This window comes from Ailuropoda melanoleuca, chromosome 15 (assembly GCF_002007445.2).
Source record: "Ailuropoda melanoleuca isolate Jingjing chromosome 15, ASM200744v2, whole genome shotgun sequence".
Taxonomy (NCBI): domain Eukaryota; kingdom Metazoa; phylum Chordata; class Mammalia; order Carnivora; family Ursidae; genus Ailuropoda; species Ailuropoda melanoleuca.
The window spans coordinates 66,570,814-66,591,514 of record NC_048232.1 but is presented as its reverse complement, the minus strand read 5'-3'; the positions used below and the strand labels follow the sequence as shown (position 1 = coordinate 66,591,514).

Genomic DNA, 20,701 nt, shown 5'->3' with positions numbered 1-20,701 from the left:
AATGGCTACTCCTCCTTTACTTGTGTTTGTATTTTCCCAGTAACTCTGTCTATCCATTTATTTTCAACCAGAGTTTTTCACATTGTTTTGTAAGTGTTTCTTGCATTCGAATCTGACTTTTTAGATCATCTGGCCATCTCTGTCTTCTGAGTTCATTTATACTTAGTGAAGTAATTAATATTCTTCATTGTATTCCTTCTATCTTAAATATTATCTCTTCTTCCTTCTTAGTTTTGCTGAATTAGCCATTTTTCCTCCCTATCATTCCTCTCTTCATTTTTTCTTCCTATCCGTTTAGAAGTCTCACTGTGCTTTAAAGTTTTGCACATGGCTACACATTCCTGAGTCACCTTAAAATAAAATAACAATTTTATATTATAAGTATTTTTTTATACTATATGTATTTTTTTAAAACACACAGTCATGCACCAAGAGTCTCTACCTGGCCTCCCCTCCCTAGACCCCAAACAAGATAAAAGTTTTAGTTCTAGGTTCCTAATAAGTTTTTTCTTTCAAAGATAACTCTTCTATTTGAAGAATTCCTACTTTGCATTTATATTACAAAATCCATATCACATCATTATTACCTATTTAATTTTAATAATACATATATTGCAAGATTCATTGCTCCCATTATTCCTCTCCTTTTTGTCTTTCCCTACCTTGGGATTTCTCTCCTGAACCAATTGTCATTTGATAGAGTATTTCCTCAAGTGTTTTCCTCAGCTAAGTACATGGGCAGAATACTTTTTAGATGCCTGCACTCCAAAATGTTTATTTTGCCCTGACAAAGGGATGATATCTTTCCCAGTTATTAGTTTTTAGACCTCAGTCTTCTCCCCTCAGGATTCTATGGATGTTGCTCCAGTATTTAACTTCTACTGTTGCTAATAAAAAGTTTGAAGCTAATGGATTCTTTTTCCATTGCAAATAACTTGTTCTTTGGTCTCAAAACTTTGAGATTTTTCTTTATCCTTGGACTCCAAGAATCTCACCACCAAGTGTCAACAGATGAGTTCTTAAATTAATCCAGCCTAGGACTTAGGGAGACTATTCTCCATTTTTTAATTTCCTACCTCCAGAACTCCTTTTATTTCATGTTAGGACTTTGGATCTACCTTCTGAATTTATCTCTAGGTAATTCCATTCTATGCTGTAAGGTATTTCTTGAGCTTCCAGACTTGACTCAAGCAAATACCATTAACCACAATCTTCATCTGTTTAATTTTTTTAATCAAAAATCAAGTAATTTGGGGGGGCGCCTGGGTGGCTCAGTTGGTTAAGCAACTGCCTTCGGCTCAGGTCATGATCCCAGGGTCCTGGCATCGAGACCCACGTCAGGCTCCCTGCTCCGCAAGGGAGCCTGCTTCTCCCTCTCCCTCTGCCTGCTGCTCCCCCTGCTTGTGCTCTCCCTCTCTGTGTCAAATAAATAAAATCTTTAAAAAAAAATCAAATATTTTTTGTTCAGTTACATAAGATCTGTTGTTTTGTTTTGATCATTTAATTGCATCACACCACCTTGAAAGTTTTCTTTCTTCTTTTGTTTTTTCAAGTCACCTCTGGTCTTTTCCAACATAGTGAGAGTAAAAAACAATTATTTTGGTGTTTGGCCTGCCCCTTGGGGTTCTAAGACCTCTTACGTAAGTTATAATTTTTCTCTTCCTGCTAATGGCTACCCTCCCTCCATATCTGCACAGACAAGGTTAAAGATGGGTCTTCAGCAGTGGTAAACCAGTGAGCAATGGAAAGAATATGATTTTCTGCTCCTGAGGTAAGGCCATACATAGCCAGCAATTCATGACTTTTTTGCTAAGATAGAAGGTAAAGGCCTCTCTGTTTTCAGACCTTCACTGAAGATAACTTAAGTCCCAATTAAAGTGATAAGTCAAATCAGCCCACCCATCCAGAATTCTTCCAGATCCCCAACCAAATCACAAAGGTCCTGTGAGGACCACACAAAACAAACAGGCAGATATGGCCCTTCTTCGAGGAAATTCACTAGATTCAGCCAACTAAAGCCTTTGAAGAAACACACAGTGCTGGTCTTTGAGCCAAGCAATGAGGATAAATAAGCTTACCTCTCAGCCTTTGGTCTCTTGGTTGTTTCCACGGTGAATGAGGTCCCATAAAATGCACTCTTTCCCAGTCCTTCTTCTGGCCTAAGATACACCCTCCAGGTTTTACCAACTGACCCACTCAAGCAACTCTTGACCTAAAATGCTTTGTGGGTACTATTTTTAAAAGTATTCTATGTAATAAAAGTAGCTTAACTTTCTAAATCATTGCTATTCCTAAATTTTATGACACTAGAAAGGAATGAGATAAATACCTTTGTTATGTAGAAGACACAACAAGCTATCATGTGCTGTACACTTTCAAAACTTGCAATATGTTTCTTTGAATGGATGATATTTGGTAATCCTTGCAAAGCCACTACACACTTTATCAAGATCTAAAAAATAGAAGCACAATAGTTTCTATTGAAAAATACCACCCTCACTCATTAGGAAATGTCCTATTCAAATCATGCAAGTTTTAAACCATCAAATTTTATTATCATCAATAATTGTCAATAAATTGCTTATCCCATATAAAAGAATGTATTCTGAAATAAAATTAATATATTCAATTTCAGATGAGTCCCTCATCTAAAGTAACTTGAAACCTAGTGTAGAGGATAAAATAAGTATACAAAGATTACAAAACAGCACATTTTAACTAGTGACATAAAAAATATAGGCAGAATATTACATATACAAGACACTAAAGGCACATCCAGGCTTAGGAGGACCTTAAAAAACCATTTAGAGAAGGATGTACCATATTAAATATAAAGTGATACCAGGTACTTGAAATAATAGCTTCCTTTCAAATTAAAACCAAGCATTCATATCCCATATCCTATAAATATTGGTGTTTACTTCCTAGTCTCCTTACCTCATATTATGTGATCCTGAATTTGATCAAGAGCTAGATAATTAAGTTTACCTTTCAATACTTTGCACTGTTCTGAGCAACATTACTGTCAGAAAAGTAGGGCTGAGATTGCATCAATCTATTAGTCATCCAGATTATCAAAAGATAAATTAACATATGGATGCTGGTCTTTTGTGGGCATACTAATTGCTTCAAGCCACTATTCTAACACTATTACTATTGTCACTGTACACTTAAGAGTACTTGTAATGCTTCTTTAATTCCTCCCCATCACCACGCACCCCAACCCCATTACACCATATCCCCAATTCATGTTAGCAACCTAGTAGTTTTGTAGTTTTCTCCAGGCTCACATAATCACATGTATACATATAAATACATAAACATACATGGAGAGTTAATGTTATGTCACAAAATGGAATTCATAAACAATTGTTTGAACTGTGCATTTCTCCTTCAACCATGTCTTGTGAAAAATCCCTCCAAGTGTGCAGGTATAGTTCAAGTTCATTATTTCCAATGGCTACATAATATGATTTAGTGTGGAATAACCATCATTAATTCAGCCATTTCCAGAATTTCCATGTTGCACACACTTTTACGGCTGACGTTTTACAATTTGGTACACATACTGGCCATCCTCCTGCTACTGAACTTTCTCTTTGTCTCCAGCTTTTTTTGCCACCACCAAGAAGGCCATAAGAAACACCCTTGTACATGCTCAGTTGCCGATATAAGTGGCAACTTCAGTACCAGCTTTGAAATGATACCTGGTAAGGATGAAGCACCATCTTCCAAGGCAAAGTAAACATTCCAGATCAATGATAATTATGTGGTCCCCAACAGGTAGAACACATGAATTTGGGAACCAAGGGGTAGAACTAGGCATCTTACTAACTGGCGATTTTATTCTATGGGATAAATTACTAATAGAGGAATTGCTGTGTCAAGAATATTTGTTTTTAATTTTTAATTAACATTAGATTTAGTTTAATTAAAATTAAGATTGCTTTATCAAAATCCAAAGCCTATATGTTCCCCATCCACATGTTCCCCATCAATGAATGAGAATGCCTGACATCGTCACCAGCCAGAGCAGTTACAGTTCTTTCCAATTCTGTCAGCAATACTACGTTGTTCATTTAATGTGCATTTCTAAGGATATTCAGAGTTTGAGCAGTTTTTCATGGTTCTTGGCCACTTGGATTTGCTCTCCTATAAACTGCCTATTCATATCCTGTGGCCATTTTTTTCTTAAGTTATTGTCAATTTGTAAGACTTTTTGTCACATATATATTTATCCTTGTCAGTAATATATATAAATATCCTTGTTAGACATTTGTTCCAAATCCATAAATTTAATACTGTCTTTGTTACTGTCCCTGTTGTCACACATAGGCTGCCATAAATATGTCAATATTTCTTAACTTTCTTGCTATTTCTAAGAGTTCTCTCTTAGTTAAAACGGATTCCCACAACCCTGGATTGCACATGTAATCTTCTGTGATTTTTTTCCCCTAACTTTTTGCTTTATTTTACATTTAAGTCTTTAGTACATCTGGACTTTATATATGTACAATATAGGTGTCAAACTCTATTTCCTTTCAGATGAATATCCAGGAGTTGTACCATCATTTCCTAAAAATATCCAGTCTCTTCCCACTGAATTGGAATGCCAATTCTGTCATATATTATATTCTCAAATATATTGAGGCCTATTTCTAGAATCTCCTCTGTGTTGCACTCACTTTTCCTATTCCAAACAATACAATATAATCGGAAACTTCTTTCTCAAGGCTTTTCCTCATAGCTATAACCCATTCTCTGAGCTGTAGCTAAAGGCACCCTAAGTCAGTGGGATGCTAGAGGATGACAGTGGATTATCCTGAACTTGACCAATTGAGCACCAGTTGTATCTGCTGGTCCCAATGTGGTATCCTTGCAGGAGGACATTAAAAGCTCTGCATTGCTATGGCTAATGTTCTCTTTTCTATCCTACTAGGAAGAACTATCAGAAGAAGTTCCCATTTATACTGGGAAAACAAAAGTATACACTTAGCACCTTGCCCCAGGGCCATGAAAATTCTCCCAGCCTCTGACATACTATATGAAAGGACCTGAACTCTCTGGGCATTTCTCAAAACAAAACATTGGACGATTACATCAATAACAAGTTAATCGAAACTAAAGAGCAAGAAATGGCAAGTACTTTAAAGACCTTGGTAAGATATATGCCCTCCAGAGGATAGAAATAAACCTTGTGAAGATTCAGGAAGCTGCCACATTAATGAACTATCTGGGGCATGCTGAGACACCCCATTCAAAGTAAGTCTGACATCTGGCTCCTCTCACTTCTAAGAAGAAAGGACAATGACAGGTAAATGCCTTTGGGTTCTGGAGAAAGCATTTTCTACACTTGAGAATACTGCTCTACAATCCATCTACAAATGACATGGAAGGCTGCCAACTATGAATCTAGATTTTGTATTCTGGAGGCAGATCTCCTAAGCAACTGAACTCCTAAATTTGGGGAATGTGGGAGAAGGAGGCATGTCAGCACAATAGCGACTCCAAGGCAAATATTTATTAAGTTACTTAAGCCCTGGTTAGTTTTCTCAATGGTGAATTAAAAATTTTTATGCTATGAATGAGTTCAGCCACACCTTCTTGGTTCTCAAAATCTGAGTTGATGATGATGATGACGAGGGCAACCATGATGACAATGAAAACTTTCTAAAAGTATCACCAGTGAAACCTCACTTCTCTCATGACTTCCCTGTGGTAGGCAGAATTCTAAAACAGTCCACAAGATTCCTCCCCTGCTGTACAAGCCCTGTATCCCTTCTCCTTATGCGTGGGTAGGACCTGTGAATATGATGAGATCAGCACTCTCATGACTACCTTATGTTATGTAACACTCCTCATGCATATTAGACAAGGCTCTCCTGCTGGTCTTGAGGAAGCAGATTGCCATGTTGTGGAAAAGACTGTGTGGCAGGGAATTGGTGGTGAGCCTTTAGGAGCTAAGGACCCCCTATCACACAAGCACAAAGAAATGAATTCTCTCAACAACCAGTGAGCTTGGAAGAAGCCCTGGAGCTTCAAGTAAGATCACAGCTCTGCCCAACACCTTGAGTTCAGCCTAATGAGACCCTGAGCAGAAGACCCAGCCAACCGGTATCCTGCCTCCTGTCCCACAGGAACCACGAGATAGTAAATGGGTATTGTTTAAGCCACTGAGTTTACTGTGATTTGTTAGGAAGAAGAGACAACTAATATAATCCCTTCAGCCAGGTCTCACCTACTTTTTTTCCATAAATTCCAACTCCTCCATCACCAAGAAACCAAATATTTTTTCTTGAGTCATCCACCAACTTTTTCCCCACATGATGATGGCTTTAAAAATATGTTTTTGAATAAGTATTGCTGTTTCTAACATTACACAAGCATAAAAATTGAAACGACTTTAAAAACCCAGAAAAGCAGATTGCTAATGTTTAAACATGGACAGCAACGGGGCTGAATGTTTTCAGAGAAATACATTTTAGTCCTCAGATATAATTTAAATTATTAAAATGTTTTTCAGTTAACTCATGAAATTTCATAATACCTGTCTTTGACCTATTTGTACATTACAAAAGATACATTGCTTTTTCTTTTCCAAAATGCATTGTTGAATTGCCTTTGTAAAAATACGCTTATCTAGGGGCATAAATATGCTTACCTGTATGACAGGTACCAAAACAATATTGTGGTAGATTATAGGAGCAAGAAGGCCATAACACTGAGTCACAGCTTGAAGGGCATAACTGGAATCATTTAGGTAGTTGCTAAGTTCCAATGCCACTAATACTCTCTCACATTCAATTAGTCTAGTAATCTGTAATGAAACAGATACTGTTACTCAAAGTGAACATCAGGTGCTTCACCAACGTGTCTCTAAGGAGAAGAAAGGGTAGAAAATGTGATTCTTGTGGCTTAACAACACGTTGGTATGTTAAAATGTTGATTTTAAAACAAGATCTAAATTCAAGAACAATTCTAACTCCCCAACAATGCTATGTATGGAAAAGACAACCTTAGATTAAACTTCAGAATACTTTGTGAAATAATACAAATATCACTAGTAATGAAGAAAGAATTGATCCTTCTTAATTGGTAAAATAAAAACTTGGCTATCTTTTAATGTTAGAAAAAAACCAATTTTTTCAAAACATAAATTTTATAACAAATAATAATTAAAATATTATGTCTCCGTAATATTGCCCCCACTTGATAACAAAGTCTCATTTTCTTTCTGGATTTGTGAAAAAAATGATAAATTTTCAATAGACCAAACTAATCTTCTATTACACTTCTGTTACTCAAACAAAAATGGTAGTAAAATAGGAAGTTAGGCTTCTGTGATTAAATGCTACTTTAAAAAAAATAGGGATCCTATCTAACTTTTCCTTTCCCTTTCCTGAGGGGAGATTTCACTATGTTTCTTATCTTTTATTTTGAAAGATTAATTTACTTATTTAAAAGAGAGAGAAAGCAGGCATGCAAGTGGGGGGAGGGGCAGAGGGAGAAGGAGAGAAGCAGACTCCCCACTGAGTGTGAAGCCTAACACATGGGGTTCCATCCCAGGACCCTGAGGTCATGACCTGAGCTGAAATCAAGAGTCAGATGCTCAACCTACTGAGCCACTGGGGTGCCCCTATTTTTCTGTATATACATACAAAATTACACACAAAGAAAACTTATGAGTGGCAACCAGAAATTTCCATACAGTAAATTTTTAGTACAATGGTAGTCTAGCATTCTGGAATTCATTGAAGTACTTAAAGACTGTCTTTATTTACAGGCTGAATGTAACATTGTAAGAAGAGGATAACAGTTATGACTTCTTGGGCTCTGTAAGGCTGTAAACTTGCCCTGCACAAAACGGTCATTTCTTTTTTTTTTTCATTTTTGTATCCACAGACACTGGCATAGTCTCACATAACAATTTATTGGTTGATTAAATAAATAAACACATGGGTAGGAAAAAGCAACTGTGAAAAACAAACACATGGGAAAAGTCTCTATGTCTCTTAAGTGAGTAAGGAAGGAAAGAGGATGAGGGAGAAAGAAGAGCGATGCTCAATCTAGAATGAAAACAAAAGCAAAGGATTGTTTTTAAAAGCAAGATGTTAAGGTTAGAAGGTTGCAGAGGTACAGACAGCAATGTTTATAACCACCCTGTGAATCCATCAGTAGGAGATAAGTCACATTCCTGCCTCTATACAGGAATGCAATATTAAAATCAAAAACAATTTGGTATGAAAACAAATGCTCATTGTTCTTCATCCTGGAAAGACAGCAGTACCTAAGACAGAAATTCGAGAAAAACTAGCCAAAATGGACAAGACCACACCAGATGTCATCTCTGTATTTGGATTCAGAACCCATTTGGGTGGTGGCAAGACAACTGGCAAAGAAAAATGGACCCAAACATAGACTTGCAAGACACGGCCTGTGTGAATAAAGGGAAATCGGCACATTTTTTATCATTTTAAAATCACTTACTTGTTGAGAGGGGAAAAGCTCATTGGCTTTAATACTATCACAGAAAAGATTTTCTTCTTTGCTTTTAATGTCACTTGTTACAAAAATATTTCTAAGAAAAAGGTACAAGAGGATTGAAGAAGTCTCTGCCAAAATATCTGAATGTAATCTGGAAAAGGAAGTAAATGATGTTACAAGTACAAATATAAAATGATTTAGCATATAAACATGCCTTTTCAGATTGATTTGTTCTTAGCATCTACACAGTGATTCCAAAACAGCAGCAAAAATTTGTGGAACAACTTCTCTCACACAGCTCTTTAAATTAAAATTAAAGACCATGTTTAACAACAAGTTAACAACTAAGAAATTTTAGCTGCTGACATATTATATCACAGATACATAAAAATAACTATTGGTAAAGTAAAACTTTGGTTCTAATACACAAATTTCTTTTCTATCAACATAATGAAATCTATAGATTTTCAGAAGCTTGGAAAATAGGCCCAATATTTCAATTAACAAATTTTCTGAAAATAAGGGTCACTTACAGCAAAATCCACCACGGGTAAAGAGAAAGGGAGAAAGAAAGAGGCAGGGAGGAAAGGAAGGAGAGAGGCAGAGTCTTAATAACTCTCGGATTATTTTTAATTATATTTTCTAAATTGCAATCAACAGTGCCAAGCATTGGCAGAACTGTGAAATCTGCAGCCTTCCTTCTTTGTTTCCAATATTCCTTTCCTTGCTCTCAGCCTTCCTGGGTGACAAACTCCCTTCTAAGATTCAGGTCCACCCTCTATCTCTAAAAAAACAGAAAAGGATCAGACATCAGTAGTTCACACTTGATCCGTTTCACCACTGTGAAATTATATTTGCTAGGAGAATGTTAGTTCTCCCGCTCCTGCAACTCATACTGAACTGTCTCTTCATCCATTTGATGATTGATCATCAGGCAGGCAATGCGTCCAGGCTGTTCCCTCCTCGTGGCTCCATTTCCTTCTCTAAAGAGTTCGCATGCTGGTCAATCATTTCAATAGTGACCTCTCTACCACTTCAGATTCCACACCCTTTATTTTAAGCCATAATCAGTCTGCCTGGCCTTGCACAGATGTCTCTGGCTGCTTTTTCTATCCCTGCTGCAACAGCCAATCACTTACTCACTTATTTATTCTCTTCATTTGATCTTTTTTTTTTTTTTTCATTCAAACTAGCATTTGCCGAGCACCTACTATGTAGAAAACACTATTCTAGGCCCTGGGATATAAAGATGAGTCAAATGTGGCCCTCACCCAGAAGAACTGGGCTCTACTACAAATTCACATTCTGTGATTATTCCTTTTCAGCAATACTTTCATTTATCCCTGATGGCTCTTTGTTCACATTCCTGACAGCAAATGTTCTAAAGCCCCTGCTCTCCAATCTGTGTGCTCCTGTATCCTCCAGGCTCTACCACCATAGTGTCATTATCCTGGGAAGGTGCTTGTATCCTCAGTTTCTCCCTCTCCACTGTCTCCTTTCCCTCCACCCTCAAACATGCTTTCCTTAAGCCTGCCTTCCCCCTCAGGGTTCTGCCATCCTCTTCTCTACCACCAAACTTCACATGAGTGATCTTACTTATTCCAATTCTCCACTTTCATTTGGTTCTTACCCAACTGCAAAAGGTTTGTGGCCCATCACACCACAAAAATAGCTCTCTTGAACTCATCAATGGCCTCTTAATTGCCAATTCTAAAGGCTTCCTCTTAGTTTTTATCCTACTCAACCTCTCCGTAGCATCTCTTATTGAGCAACTCCCCTGCCTGACCTTGCAAGCATTTAATACTGCTGACCAGTCCCTCCTGGGTGACACTTTCACTTCCCTTGGCAATGCACTTTTCCAAACTCGTCTCCTGAACTATTCCTTTTTGTAGAGTAAGTTATGAAAGTTGGACTTGCCTTCTTTCTCCTTCCTTTTTTCTTCCTTCCTTCTTTCCTTCCTTCCTTCCCTCCCTCCTTCCTTTCTTTCTTTCTCTCTTTCTCTTTCTTTCTCTCTCTCTCTTTCTTTCTTTCTTGTAATGCAAGGGTCTGACTTAAGCTTTGATTGGCAAAGCATCCACTTCAGAGATGGCTTTCTCTAATAAATATATTGCCAGCCACCCAACTCGATAAAGAGCCAGTCCACCTCCCCCACTGAGACTCCTTTGTTTTAGAAATCTTAGTCGATTTCAATAAATGACAATTGGGGCCATTTGTTGTTGTTGTTGTTGTTGTTTTCTCTTCCCTTGCTTTAAATTCCCACTCTTATACTTCAAATTCAACAACAGAAAGAGAGCCCATGAAATCCTAGGCACCCACCCTTGACCTCAATAAAAGCAGAACCCCAGGCCCATGCTGGCTCTCTCTCTCTTTACCTAAGACCTTGCTGTTGGGCCCCAAGTGTGCTGTGTGATTTTCAGATCCTATAAGTAATAAATCTTTATTTTTTTTCAAAATTTCCAGATGGTTATTTCTGAAGGGTATCTTGCAATCATAATAAGAATCACAAGGGGTAGTTCAGATACAACATTGGTTATTGATGGGCTCAGACCAGCACAAAACATTTTCAGCCTTTCCTTGCTTCCATCTCCTGCTTCAGCCTCTTAAATGTAAGCAATGCCCAGAGTTCAATTCCAGCTTCTATCTTTTCTGCTAGACAGTACCTCCTTGGGAGACAGCACTCGTCAAAATTTCAATGACGACTTCATGGACAATTTCTCAATCTGTCTCTAGCCTTGACCTCTCTCCTAAGTGTCAGCACTAAATATTCAACTACCTACTGGACATCTCATATCCACAAAGGCATCCTGCTAGAAAATTAAACTCAAAATATTTCCTGTCAAATTCATTATCTCTTCTAAAAACTTGTCCTACCTTTCTCATTCTCCTAGAACGTATCACAGGCCTGCCTGCCAGTCAGGTAACAATGACAATCCCAGTACACTTTATTACCTCTACTCTCTTGTCCCCATGTCGCACAAAATCTTCCAAGCTCTGCTCTTCCTTTTCTGAAATGCCTCTCAAATCCACCCTACAGAGCATCTAGCATCCCTGTACATGGTAAATGCTAAGTCTACATTTGTTTGATTGAATGGAATTACACCTTTATGTGAATAAGCATTATCAAAGCCCTGCCTCAACCAGCATGTACATTTAAGGTTATTGTCTTTGACTGAGGAATGAAGGGTTTTATCTTCTTATTAAAGACATAACAAGAAGGTGAAGGAGATTGTTGTTTTTGAACTTGTTGTTGAGACAGACTGAAATCACAGTAGTGCTCATTTCTGAGGCTATTCTTAAACTTTCTTCTTTTAAGGAAAAATGGCTATAAAGCAAAGGATGGCCCTTGGTTTTATATGGCTCCTACCAGCCTGTTTGCAGTTGCTGATGGTCTAACCCTGAGAGCCTCTTCAAGCAAAGGAAAAACCTTCTTATCCTAATAGTCCACCCATGAAACTATAACTTTAACCCCAACCTGACCGTTGTTGTTACAAAAGTCCCTAAAGCATATTTGTGTTTTCTAGTATAACTGACAATATCTTGGTTAGTATTTGGTATTTTTTTTTTCCCACAGCCTTCATTACTCTACATTCAGAACACATCTATATGCCTCCTGTTCTGACTCTAGCAAAGAAGTTTCTAACCAGGACTCAAGAACTTGGAATGTAGATGCTTATTAAAACACTTATTAGAAATAGTTTTACATTGACTATCTTAATATGATATTGAAAATTAATTATAGGCTTCACACCCAACACCCACATTTTCAATAAGCAAATTAATATTTTAAAAGAATATTTGTAATTACCTTCTCTGTGTAATAGTCATTATATTGCTTAAACAAATAACAGATTGTTCATCGTGATGTGGTGAAGCAACAAAATAATCCCAAACTGGAGAGAAAGCCTTCTTAGCCAACTCATAGTTACCAACCTGATAGGCAACCTACAAAAAAAGTACATTATCTTATGCGATATTTTTATTTGTGTAATGTATCTTTTAAACAGGAATTCTGATAAGGTCCGCTCACACACTAATTTCATACACAGCTGTTCACATTTGCTGTTTTGTTCTACAGGGCCACAGTAAGGTATCGATGGCCACTAGCAAGGGAGGCAGACACATTTTGAAATCTCTTTTACTTCTAAATTGCATGGAAATTTGAAACTCTGTAAGGATGTTTCAAATTCTCATAAGCAAAACAAAGATCACATCTGAGCCAAATTAATTTCATTTCCATCTATCTCGGCAGTGCACTCCATTTATTATAGACACTGTTATAATGAACAATCTGTTCCAAGAGAAACAATCAGATTTCCCAAACCCAAAATATGAAATATACTTCATTCTTTTCTGGTTCAGACTGACACTTTCAGAGCTTTTGTGCAACAAAGGGTTCACAGCTGAAAAGAGTGAAAAATAAAACAGAGATGCTTCCAAGAGTCCATGATATTTTTAATTCAACACATTCAACTTTAGGCAAAATAACTGAGTTCACTGGTAAAACAGAAGATCGAGAGAAGAAAAATCAACAACTTACCTATTTCTTTTGGTAAAATATATTTCTTCACAGATATTCCCTAAAATCATTCTATTCAAATATGTGCAACAATATAAAATCTCACCACGTGAGTTATGTGCTGCTTCAAATCCTTAATGGAAGCAGGTAGGATATAAAGCATAAATAAATTCATTAAATTAAGTATGTAAATAACATGTTGCTAGAATATATTCCACTCAAGGGAATAACTAACAGGGCCAAAACTTTTTAAATCTGCCAACTCCACACTCATAATCAACCAACCAGTAAGGTTTTATGAAGTTTCTATTCTGTGCTAAGCACTGTAAGGATAGGTTCTTCAAAGCTTAAAATGATGTTATACTCCATTAAACTATAATCAAGTTATAGACATAAAACACATGAAATTACCAGAAAAGCTACAAAGAATAACATAATAATTGTGGAGGCTGAGAAAAGGAGAAATAAAGGCTTCAAAAAGGAGTCGGGGCGTGAGTTGAACCTCAGGCAGGAGTAAGGTTCATATGGGCACAGTTTAGACCGAACCTGAAAAGGGTCCAATAGTGAAAATCACCATAGTGCATTTAGGAGAGACTAGAAAGACAGATCAGAATTTGAAGAAAAGCAGGAAGTATGATGGACAGATAAAATGGGATATGATTTCAGAAGGCCTTGAAAATCAGGTGGAAGTATTTAAAGATGTCAGGTACTGGTCCAAGCACTCTACACACATTATTGTATTAACTCCCCATTACAGCTTTAAGAGGTGAGCTCTATTACCATTCCTATTTTTCAGATGAGGAAACTGAGGCATTAAGAAGTTAAATAATTTGTACAGAGCCTGATATTCAGTAAAAATAGTAGAGCCAAGACTTAGAGTGGTAGATGAGGTCACTTCTCCAGCTGCATTTGTCAAATGAAGGAGTTGGACTAAGTGGTCACTAAGACACCTTATAATTCTAACACTTAACATGGAAATTAATAACAAATGATATATGAGTTGGGTGAAATTATAACTGAATATATTCTTTTCATTTTAAAATATATTCTTCTAAAAATACTATTATTTATTCAATTAGTGGACATTGTAAAGCAAGAAAAGCTGCCATGATAAAACTAAGGTTTGTAAATTCATGAGTTTTTGTGGGTTAACAGAGCAGTGCCAAGATATAAGATGGTGACCTGGTGGTAATAGGTATAATAGATTTTAGAGGGGGTGAGGTTAAAATGAGAAAGCAGCACTAGAAGACTAATGAAATAATTAAGTACAGTAGAGACCTCCTCCTTGATACATGACCTTCTCGTAGCTTCCAAAGTTCCATACTTGGTTTTTCTTTCCCGCACATTCTTTTTAGTTGCCTTTGCAAGCTCCTACTCTTTTCCCCAATCTCTTCTTATTGGCATGTCCCAGGGCTCAGTCTTTGGGCCTCTCCTCTCTTCTATCTGTATTTATTTCCTCAGTGAAATCATCCAGCCCCATGGCTTTAATGGTTACATGACTACTCTCAACTCCTCCTGACCAGACCTTTCTCCCACACTCCAGATTCATATATCTCACTAACTACTCAACAGTTCTCTCTGAATATCTAATAAAAATCTTGCCTCAACATGTCTCAAAATGAATTTCTGCTCTCCCCCGGCCCCAAATCTATACCACTCACAGCATTCCCCAACTCAGCTGATGTCAAGCCTATCCTTTCAGTTAGTCAACTAAATATCTTAGAGTCATATTTTTTTTTCTCTTTACATTATTTCCATGAGGAACTCTTGTTAACTCCTCCTTCAAAACATATCCAGAATCTGACCACTTCTCACCACATCAACTACTATCACATGGCTAAGACACCACCATCTCTCATTGGATTATAGCAGTAGATAGGTCCCTCTGCTTCCATCCCTGCTCTATTATGATCTATTCCTAACATAGCAGCCAGGGTGAGCCTCTGAAAATGGAAGTCACATTATGTTATCCCACTTCTCAAACAACAACAAAACTTTCCCAACTGTTGCCCATTTCACTCAAACTAAAAGCCAAAGTTCTTACAATGGCCTAGAAGTCTTGTCATGAGCTGCTCCCCGACCTGCCTACTTACCTTTTATTTCCCTAACCAATTATTTTACTCTCCACGGGTCCCTCTGCTCCAGCCACACTGGCCTCCTTATTGTTTATCAAACATACCAGGTACACTTCTGAAAACCATAGGTCTTTTGCCCTTGCTCCTTCTGCAGAATGTTCTGCCTCCAGAGACCCCCTCCCACATATCCTTTAAGTCTCTGCTCAAATCTCACCTTCTAGATGAGCCTTCCCTAATCACCCAATTTAATACTCTGATCTACCTTCCATTCCCTCACTTCACACTTCTAATTCCTTTGACCATACTCCACTTTTTCCTTCCATAGAACTTATCTTGTAACATACTAGATAATTTACATATTTACTGTGTTTATTGTTTATTACATATCTCTTATCATGGCACTTTGTTCACTTTGCTTAGAACAATGGTTCTCAAAGTATGGTCCCTAGACCATCAGCATCAACATCACCTAGGAACTTGTTGGAAATGTAAAATTCCAGGCCCTACCCCAGACCTGGTGAATAAAACTCTGGTGGTAGGACACAAGAATCTGTTCAACCAGCATTCCAAGACACACACTCCAGGTTTACAATCACTAACCTGGAGCATTGTGTAGCACAGAGTAAGTGTACAATAATAGCATGTTAAATACATTTTAAAACAATCTTTTCCTGGTAATTTCCCTCTACCCACAGAAGAGGACTCTCAGCAATTCTACCGTAACACAGTTGACTGCCCCAGGGTAAGTGCCTGACTCAAACTGGGTGTTTTATAGCCCCCTCCGCAAAGCAAGCCACTCAAAGTGTGGTTCTGTTGTCGCAGCTAAAGGCACTACATGCACCAGCAGAATTTGAGAGAAAGTGTGTTACTCACACAAGGGGCTCCATGGGAGTGTTGGGCAGGCACAAGCAGGCCTCAGAAGGAATGGGTTGGGCCTTGATTAGTGATGAAAGGTAGGAATAGGGAAAGCTGCTACCACCTGGGAGATTTAAATTTCCTGTTAGCACCAAACATGAGCTCACAGACCTCCTATCATCCTGCCTGTGTATGGAACCAAAGGAAAAGAGGGGGGGAGGTTTAAAAACAAGTCAGTGGTCAAACATCAAAAAAGACGTCAGACTCCTTTTATTTGGTGGGCCACCGAGAATCTCTTTCCTAGGAATCTAGAATCCAGATTAGTAGCCAGCCAGGCAGTCTCTGTTTATAGCTGAAATTGAGGGATATAAAAATGCAGGAGCTGCCATTTTTCCTTCAGAGATGGAGAAGTAAAGAAAGTCAGTCTTTAGAAGGAGAAAAAGAAGCAGACGTATATAGAGAACCAAAGGTATGAGACCTACAGTTGCCTGGAGTCCACAGCCTTCCCAAGGCCTAGCTGCATTCCCCCAAGCCAGCCAGGTGCCACTAACTTGCAATCGGAATCCTAACTAAAACCATAAATCAAAATTACCTAAATATAGGTCATTGTTTTGGTAATGAGATGGATTAAAAAAGGCAGTTCAAAGGAAGAAGAGATGACATCTTGCAGAGAACCTAGCACAAAATAGACAATAAATAATTCATCAATAAACACATGAGTAGAAAGAGTAGCAATATCCAGTTGGAGGATGAGAGGAAAAAGAAGAGTTGAGATTTCTTAAAGACCTTTAAAAATGGGATGACTATCTTTTACCTGGTAGATTTATTGCTTTTAATTTGGTCATAGACAAAAGGCAAATCTCTATTTACCAAAGAGTTTTGGTGAATTCATATATAAAGTGAAAAAAAAGTATGAATTTTATTCACCTTGCCACCACCACTATTCCTGACAAAGCATTCATGTTCCAGCATCAAACTCTACTGCCAATACCAATCATCAAGACCCACTGAGCAACACCAACCCAGGCAGAGAAGAGATGGCAGAGACATGAGAACTTGGCCCATGTTAGAAGTTGAATACATGACTTCCTTGAACCTAGACAGAGCAGTAGAAAGGTATGAGCTGATTCAAGTGTCAGGCTTACCATCTGCTACCCAAGTAACCATGGATCACTTAATTACACGACCTCCCTGAGACACCTTTCTCAAATAAAATGGCAGGGGAAGGATTAAATTCATCTCAGTTTCCTCAACTATAAAATGAAAGTAAAAATACCATCTCACTGAGTTATTGTAATAAACATAATAATGACTCTTTAAATACCTGGCACATAATAGTTTTTAATTAAATGATATCCTCCATTTCTTTTTCTCAATAAACAATTGTGTCCACTCATTATTTGACTGAGTAGTTCGATAACCCAGCAGTATATGACATTGGGTCTTATATCCATTTTAGAGATAGGGAAATTGAGACCAAGTAATTTGCCTAAAATCCTAAAATCCTGCTCATAGGTTTCAATTTTCTACATTCTGTATAACATTATCTAGAGATTCCTGACTTAAAGGGGAAAAATAAAAACAAATGAAGCTATAAAGAGGGGGAAATTAGAAAAGATCTGTAGAAAATATATCATTCATAATGGTTTTTCAAACAACTCTCCAGATAATCGAAATTAATAGCTTTCTACATTAAGGGGAAACCTAGTGAAGATTTAACTGACTTTATTAATGTCTATAGAATAATGTTGAGTTGAAAGTCCAACCTAAAATTCTAAGCCAAGTTAATCAAAGGCATTTAGTGAAACGTCTCTATTTCTTACTATAAAATATATGTGATAATATTTTTTAAAAGATGCATTTATTTATTTGAGAGAGAGAGAGAGCAGGTTGAGGGGCAGAGGGAGAAGGAGAGAGACAAGCAGACTCCCTTCTGAGCACAGAGCCTGATGCAGGGCTCAATCCTAAGACTCCGAGATCATGACCTGAGCGAAAACCAAGAGCCAGATGCTCAACTGACTGAGCCACCCAGGCGCCCCATATGATACTACTTTTTAAAGAATTGAATTATCCTGAAACTAAAAACTAACCACTCTCAATGAAAAATAGATTGCAATTCCAAAGGAAAGATACATTTTCTTGCTAGAACTTAAAAGCTTAAACTTGAGCTGTAAATTAAATTCTACTAAGTTTACTAAGTAAGAAAATTTTGCTGCAGTCACTTAACATTATGGGAGAGAATGCTCATATGCTGTCATAAATGAATACAGTACTGAAAATATAGTATCAATAATGAAACATTGGCCATTACTTTATGACACTTCTCATTATTCCAGCAGAATAGCTTGGACTTCGTTTTAATAACTTTTCAATGAAAGTTCTGCCAAATGAAACCCAAAAGTCAAACCTCCCTGGAGAAAAATTAGGCCTTGATAAAATATTCGGTTCCTCACTTTGAAATAACTCCATCACTGCAAATTAGGGAATATATTAGATTCCAAAGAAATAAAAACATCAGAAAACCATGAGCCAATATGACATGCTAAACCAATTCTAGACAAATCCTAGCAATTATCTCAATTTAATTTTCTTTGAAAAATATGATAATATAAAATACCACTAAGATCTTAACTTATTATTCTAATCAACTATTAAGAGAAAAATAATAGCACAATAGAAACGTGATAAAATTTAAAATAGCCATCGTTACTAAAGCCAACAATAGGCTTAAAATTAAGATTCTCAAGACCTAGGTCAAGGAGTCACCCTTTCTAGTGTCCTATTCACTGGTGATATGTTTTAAGACAGAGAATCACTCCAGAAAAATGTTAATTCATGAGTACATTCATAACTAAAACACTAGCAATATTTATTAAGTGCCTACTGTGTGACAAGTGCACTGGTTAAACATCTGACATGCATAATTCCATTTAATACTCATAATACCTCTGGGAGGTAGCTACTATTACTATTCCCACTTCGTAGATGAAAGTTACTTGCTCAATATCGCACGGCTAGTGTGAGGAGCTGGAACTTGAACTCAGGTCTGTGTGTCTTCAGTAACTCAGAAATTTCACTTCTGTAAATCTCTCCCCCCAAAAAAAGTAATCACAGATGCAGACAGAGATTCATACACCAAGATGTACATCACAGCTTTGTTTATAATAGCAAAAGACTAGAAAATATCTTAATGCCCACCAGTAAAGATTACTAAGTAAACTACAATCTATCTGTAAGATGCAGTATCATTAAAAGAAACAATACCTTTAGAAGACACAGCTGTTAAAAATTACGCTATGGAGGAATAGTTAATGGATTGAAAAAAATGTCAAATATATATTAAATGACAGTATCAGGATATAAAATAATATATATACCATGATTGGGTTGTATATTATACATAAATCCAAACACACGTGTATGCATATGTATATATAAAAATGTGTGTGTATATAAGTGTATACACACACGTACATGCACACAAATGTAAAGATAGCTCTGGATCAGGGTTTCCCAATCTTGGCACTACTGATATTTTGGGATGGATCATTCTTTGTTATGGAGGGCTGTCGTTTGCATTGTAGGGTGCTTTTCAGCATCCCTGACCTCTACTCACTAGACGCCAGAAGCACCCTTCCAGGTTATGACAACCAAAAATGTCTCCAGATATTGACAAATGTCCCTTGGGGGCCAAAATTGCCCCAAGTTAAGAACTGCTACTCTGGATGATAGGATAAACAGGTAACATTTATTTTCTTCTTTGTGCATTTCAGTATTTTCTAAATTCCTAAAATTAAATTTAAAATTAAAATTAAATTTTTACGATAGCATTTTTTTTCTGGATACATTTGTAATCCAAAAAAAAAAAAATGCTGTCATACAAATCAATCTCACTAAAAAGAGAAGGAATGATTCCTATTTTTATGAGACTAAACTGCAGTAATGGAAATATGTATTACAAGAGCTTTAGAATATCCACTGTGATTTTTTTCCCATTAGAAATTACTTAGTAACAGCATAGCAGAAAAAAACATAGAGGAAAAAATTAGCAGAATTCTCTTCTACCTGCGTCAAGAACATCCGAGCAGTAACAGCAGAAAGAGGTGGATAAACCAGAATTGGTTTCGTTGTCTCCCCAATAGCGTTACCAATAAGCTTCCCATTAGAAGAATAAGCAGCAATTGCAAAGACATATTTTTCATTGGTTTCTAAACCTTTCATTTCAAAAATGCTTTTACCATCAGCTGGTATCTGTTAATAAAAACATATTTCAAGTTTATGTATGGAAAACTGAAGTAATGTGACTTTAAAAATATAATTAAATAACCCTTATATGTAAAAAATAAATAAAATAAAACCTTTGCATTTACTGTTGGATTTCAGTTATGACTCAAATTGAAATTAGAGAAATTCACTGAATAACGACATGAGAAGGAGGTCAAAAAAAAAAAAAAACACTCAGTTGTCATTAATGAGACTTTTGGTAAGATTTCCTGACATTTAGAGGTTCTTCTAATTTGACATACCGCTTCTCCTGAGTTTGGGAGATGATTATTGTTTAGCCTTACTTTTTCATAGCTCCCTTCTGCTTTGCAACCCAAAATGCAGTACCAAGAGACCTGTGGAGGAGAGAGATGAACCCATCATCTATAGTCTGTTTAACAAGGCATTCAATTTCTCTTATCAAGATGTGGCACTTGTAAACAACAATTGTTGGAGAGGATGTGGAGAAAGGGGATCCCTCCTACATTGTTGGTGGGAATGCAAGTTT

At 37.0% G+C, this 20,701-nt stretch overlaps 1 protein-coding gene across 1 annotated transcript in view; it reads right to left on the bottom strand.

Annotated features, from left to right (window-relative positions):
- Window positions 1-20,701, bottom strand: part of CFAP54 (cilia and flagella associated protein 54) — a 211,608-nt gene that overhangs the window by 177,216 nt on the left and 13,691 nt on the right. Inside the window, exons 3-8 of the mRNA XM_034643671.1 lie at window positions 20,457-20,549; window positions 19,996-20,181; window positions 12,290-12,426; window positions 8,488-8,635; window positions 6,662-6,817; window positions 2,330-2,452 (exon numbers count right to left, since the gene is read on the bottom strand). Coding sequence (XP_034499562.1) covers window positions 2,330-2,452; window positions 6,662-6,817; window positions 8,488-8,635; window positions 12,290-12,426; window positions 19,996-20,181; window positions 20,457-20,549 — 843 coding nt within the window. The remainder of the gene's footprint in view (window positions 1-2,329; window positions 2,453-6,661; window positions 6,818-8,487; window positions 8,636-12,289; window positions 12,427-19,995; window positions 20,182-20,456; window positions 20,550-20,701) is intronic.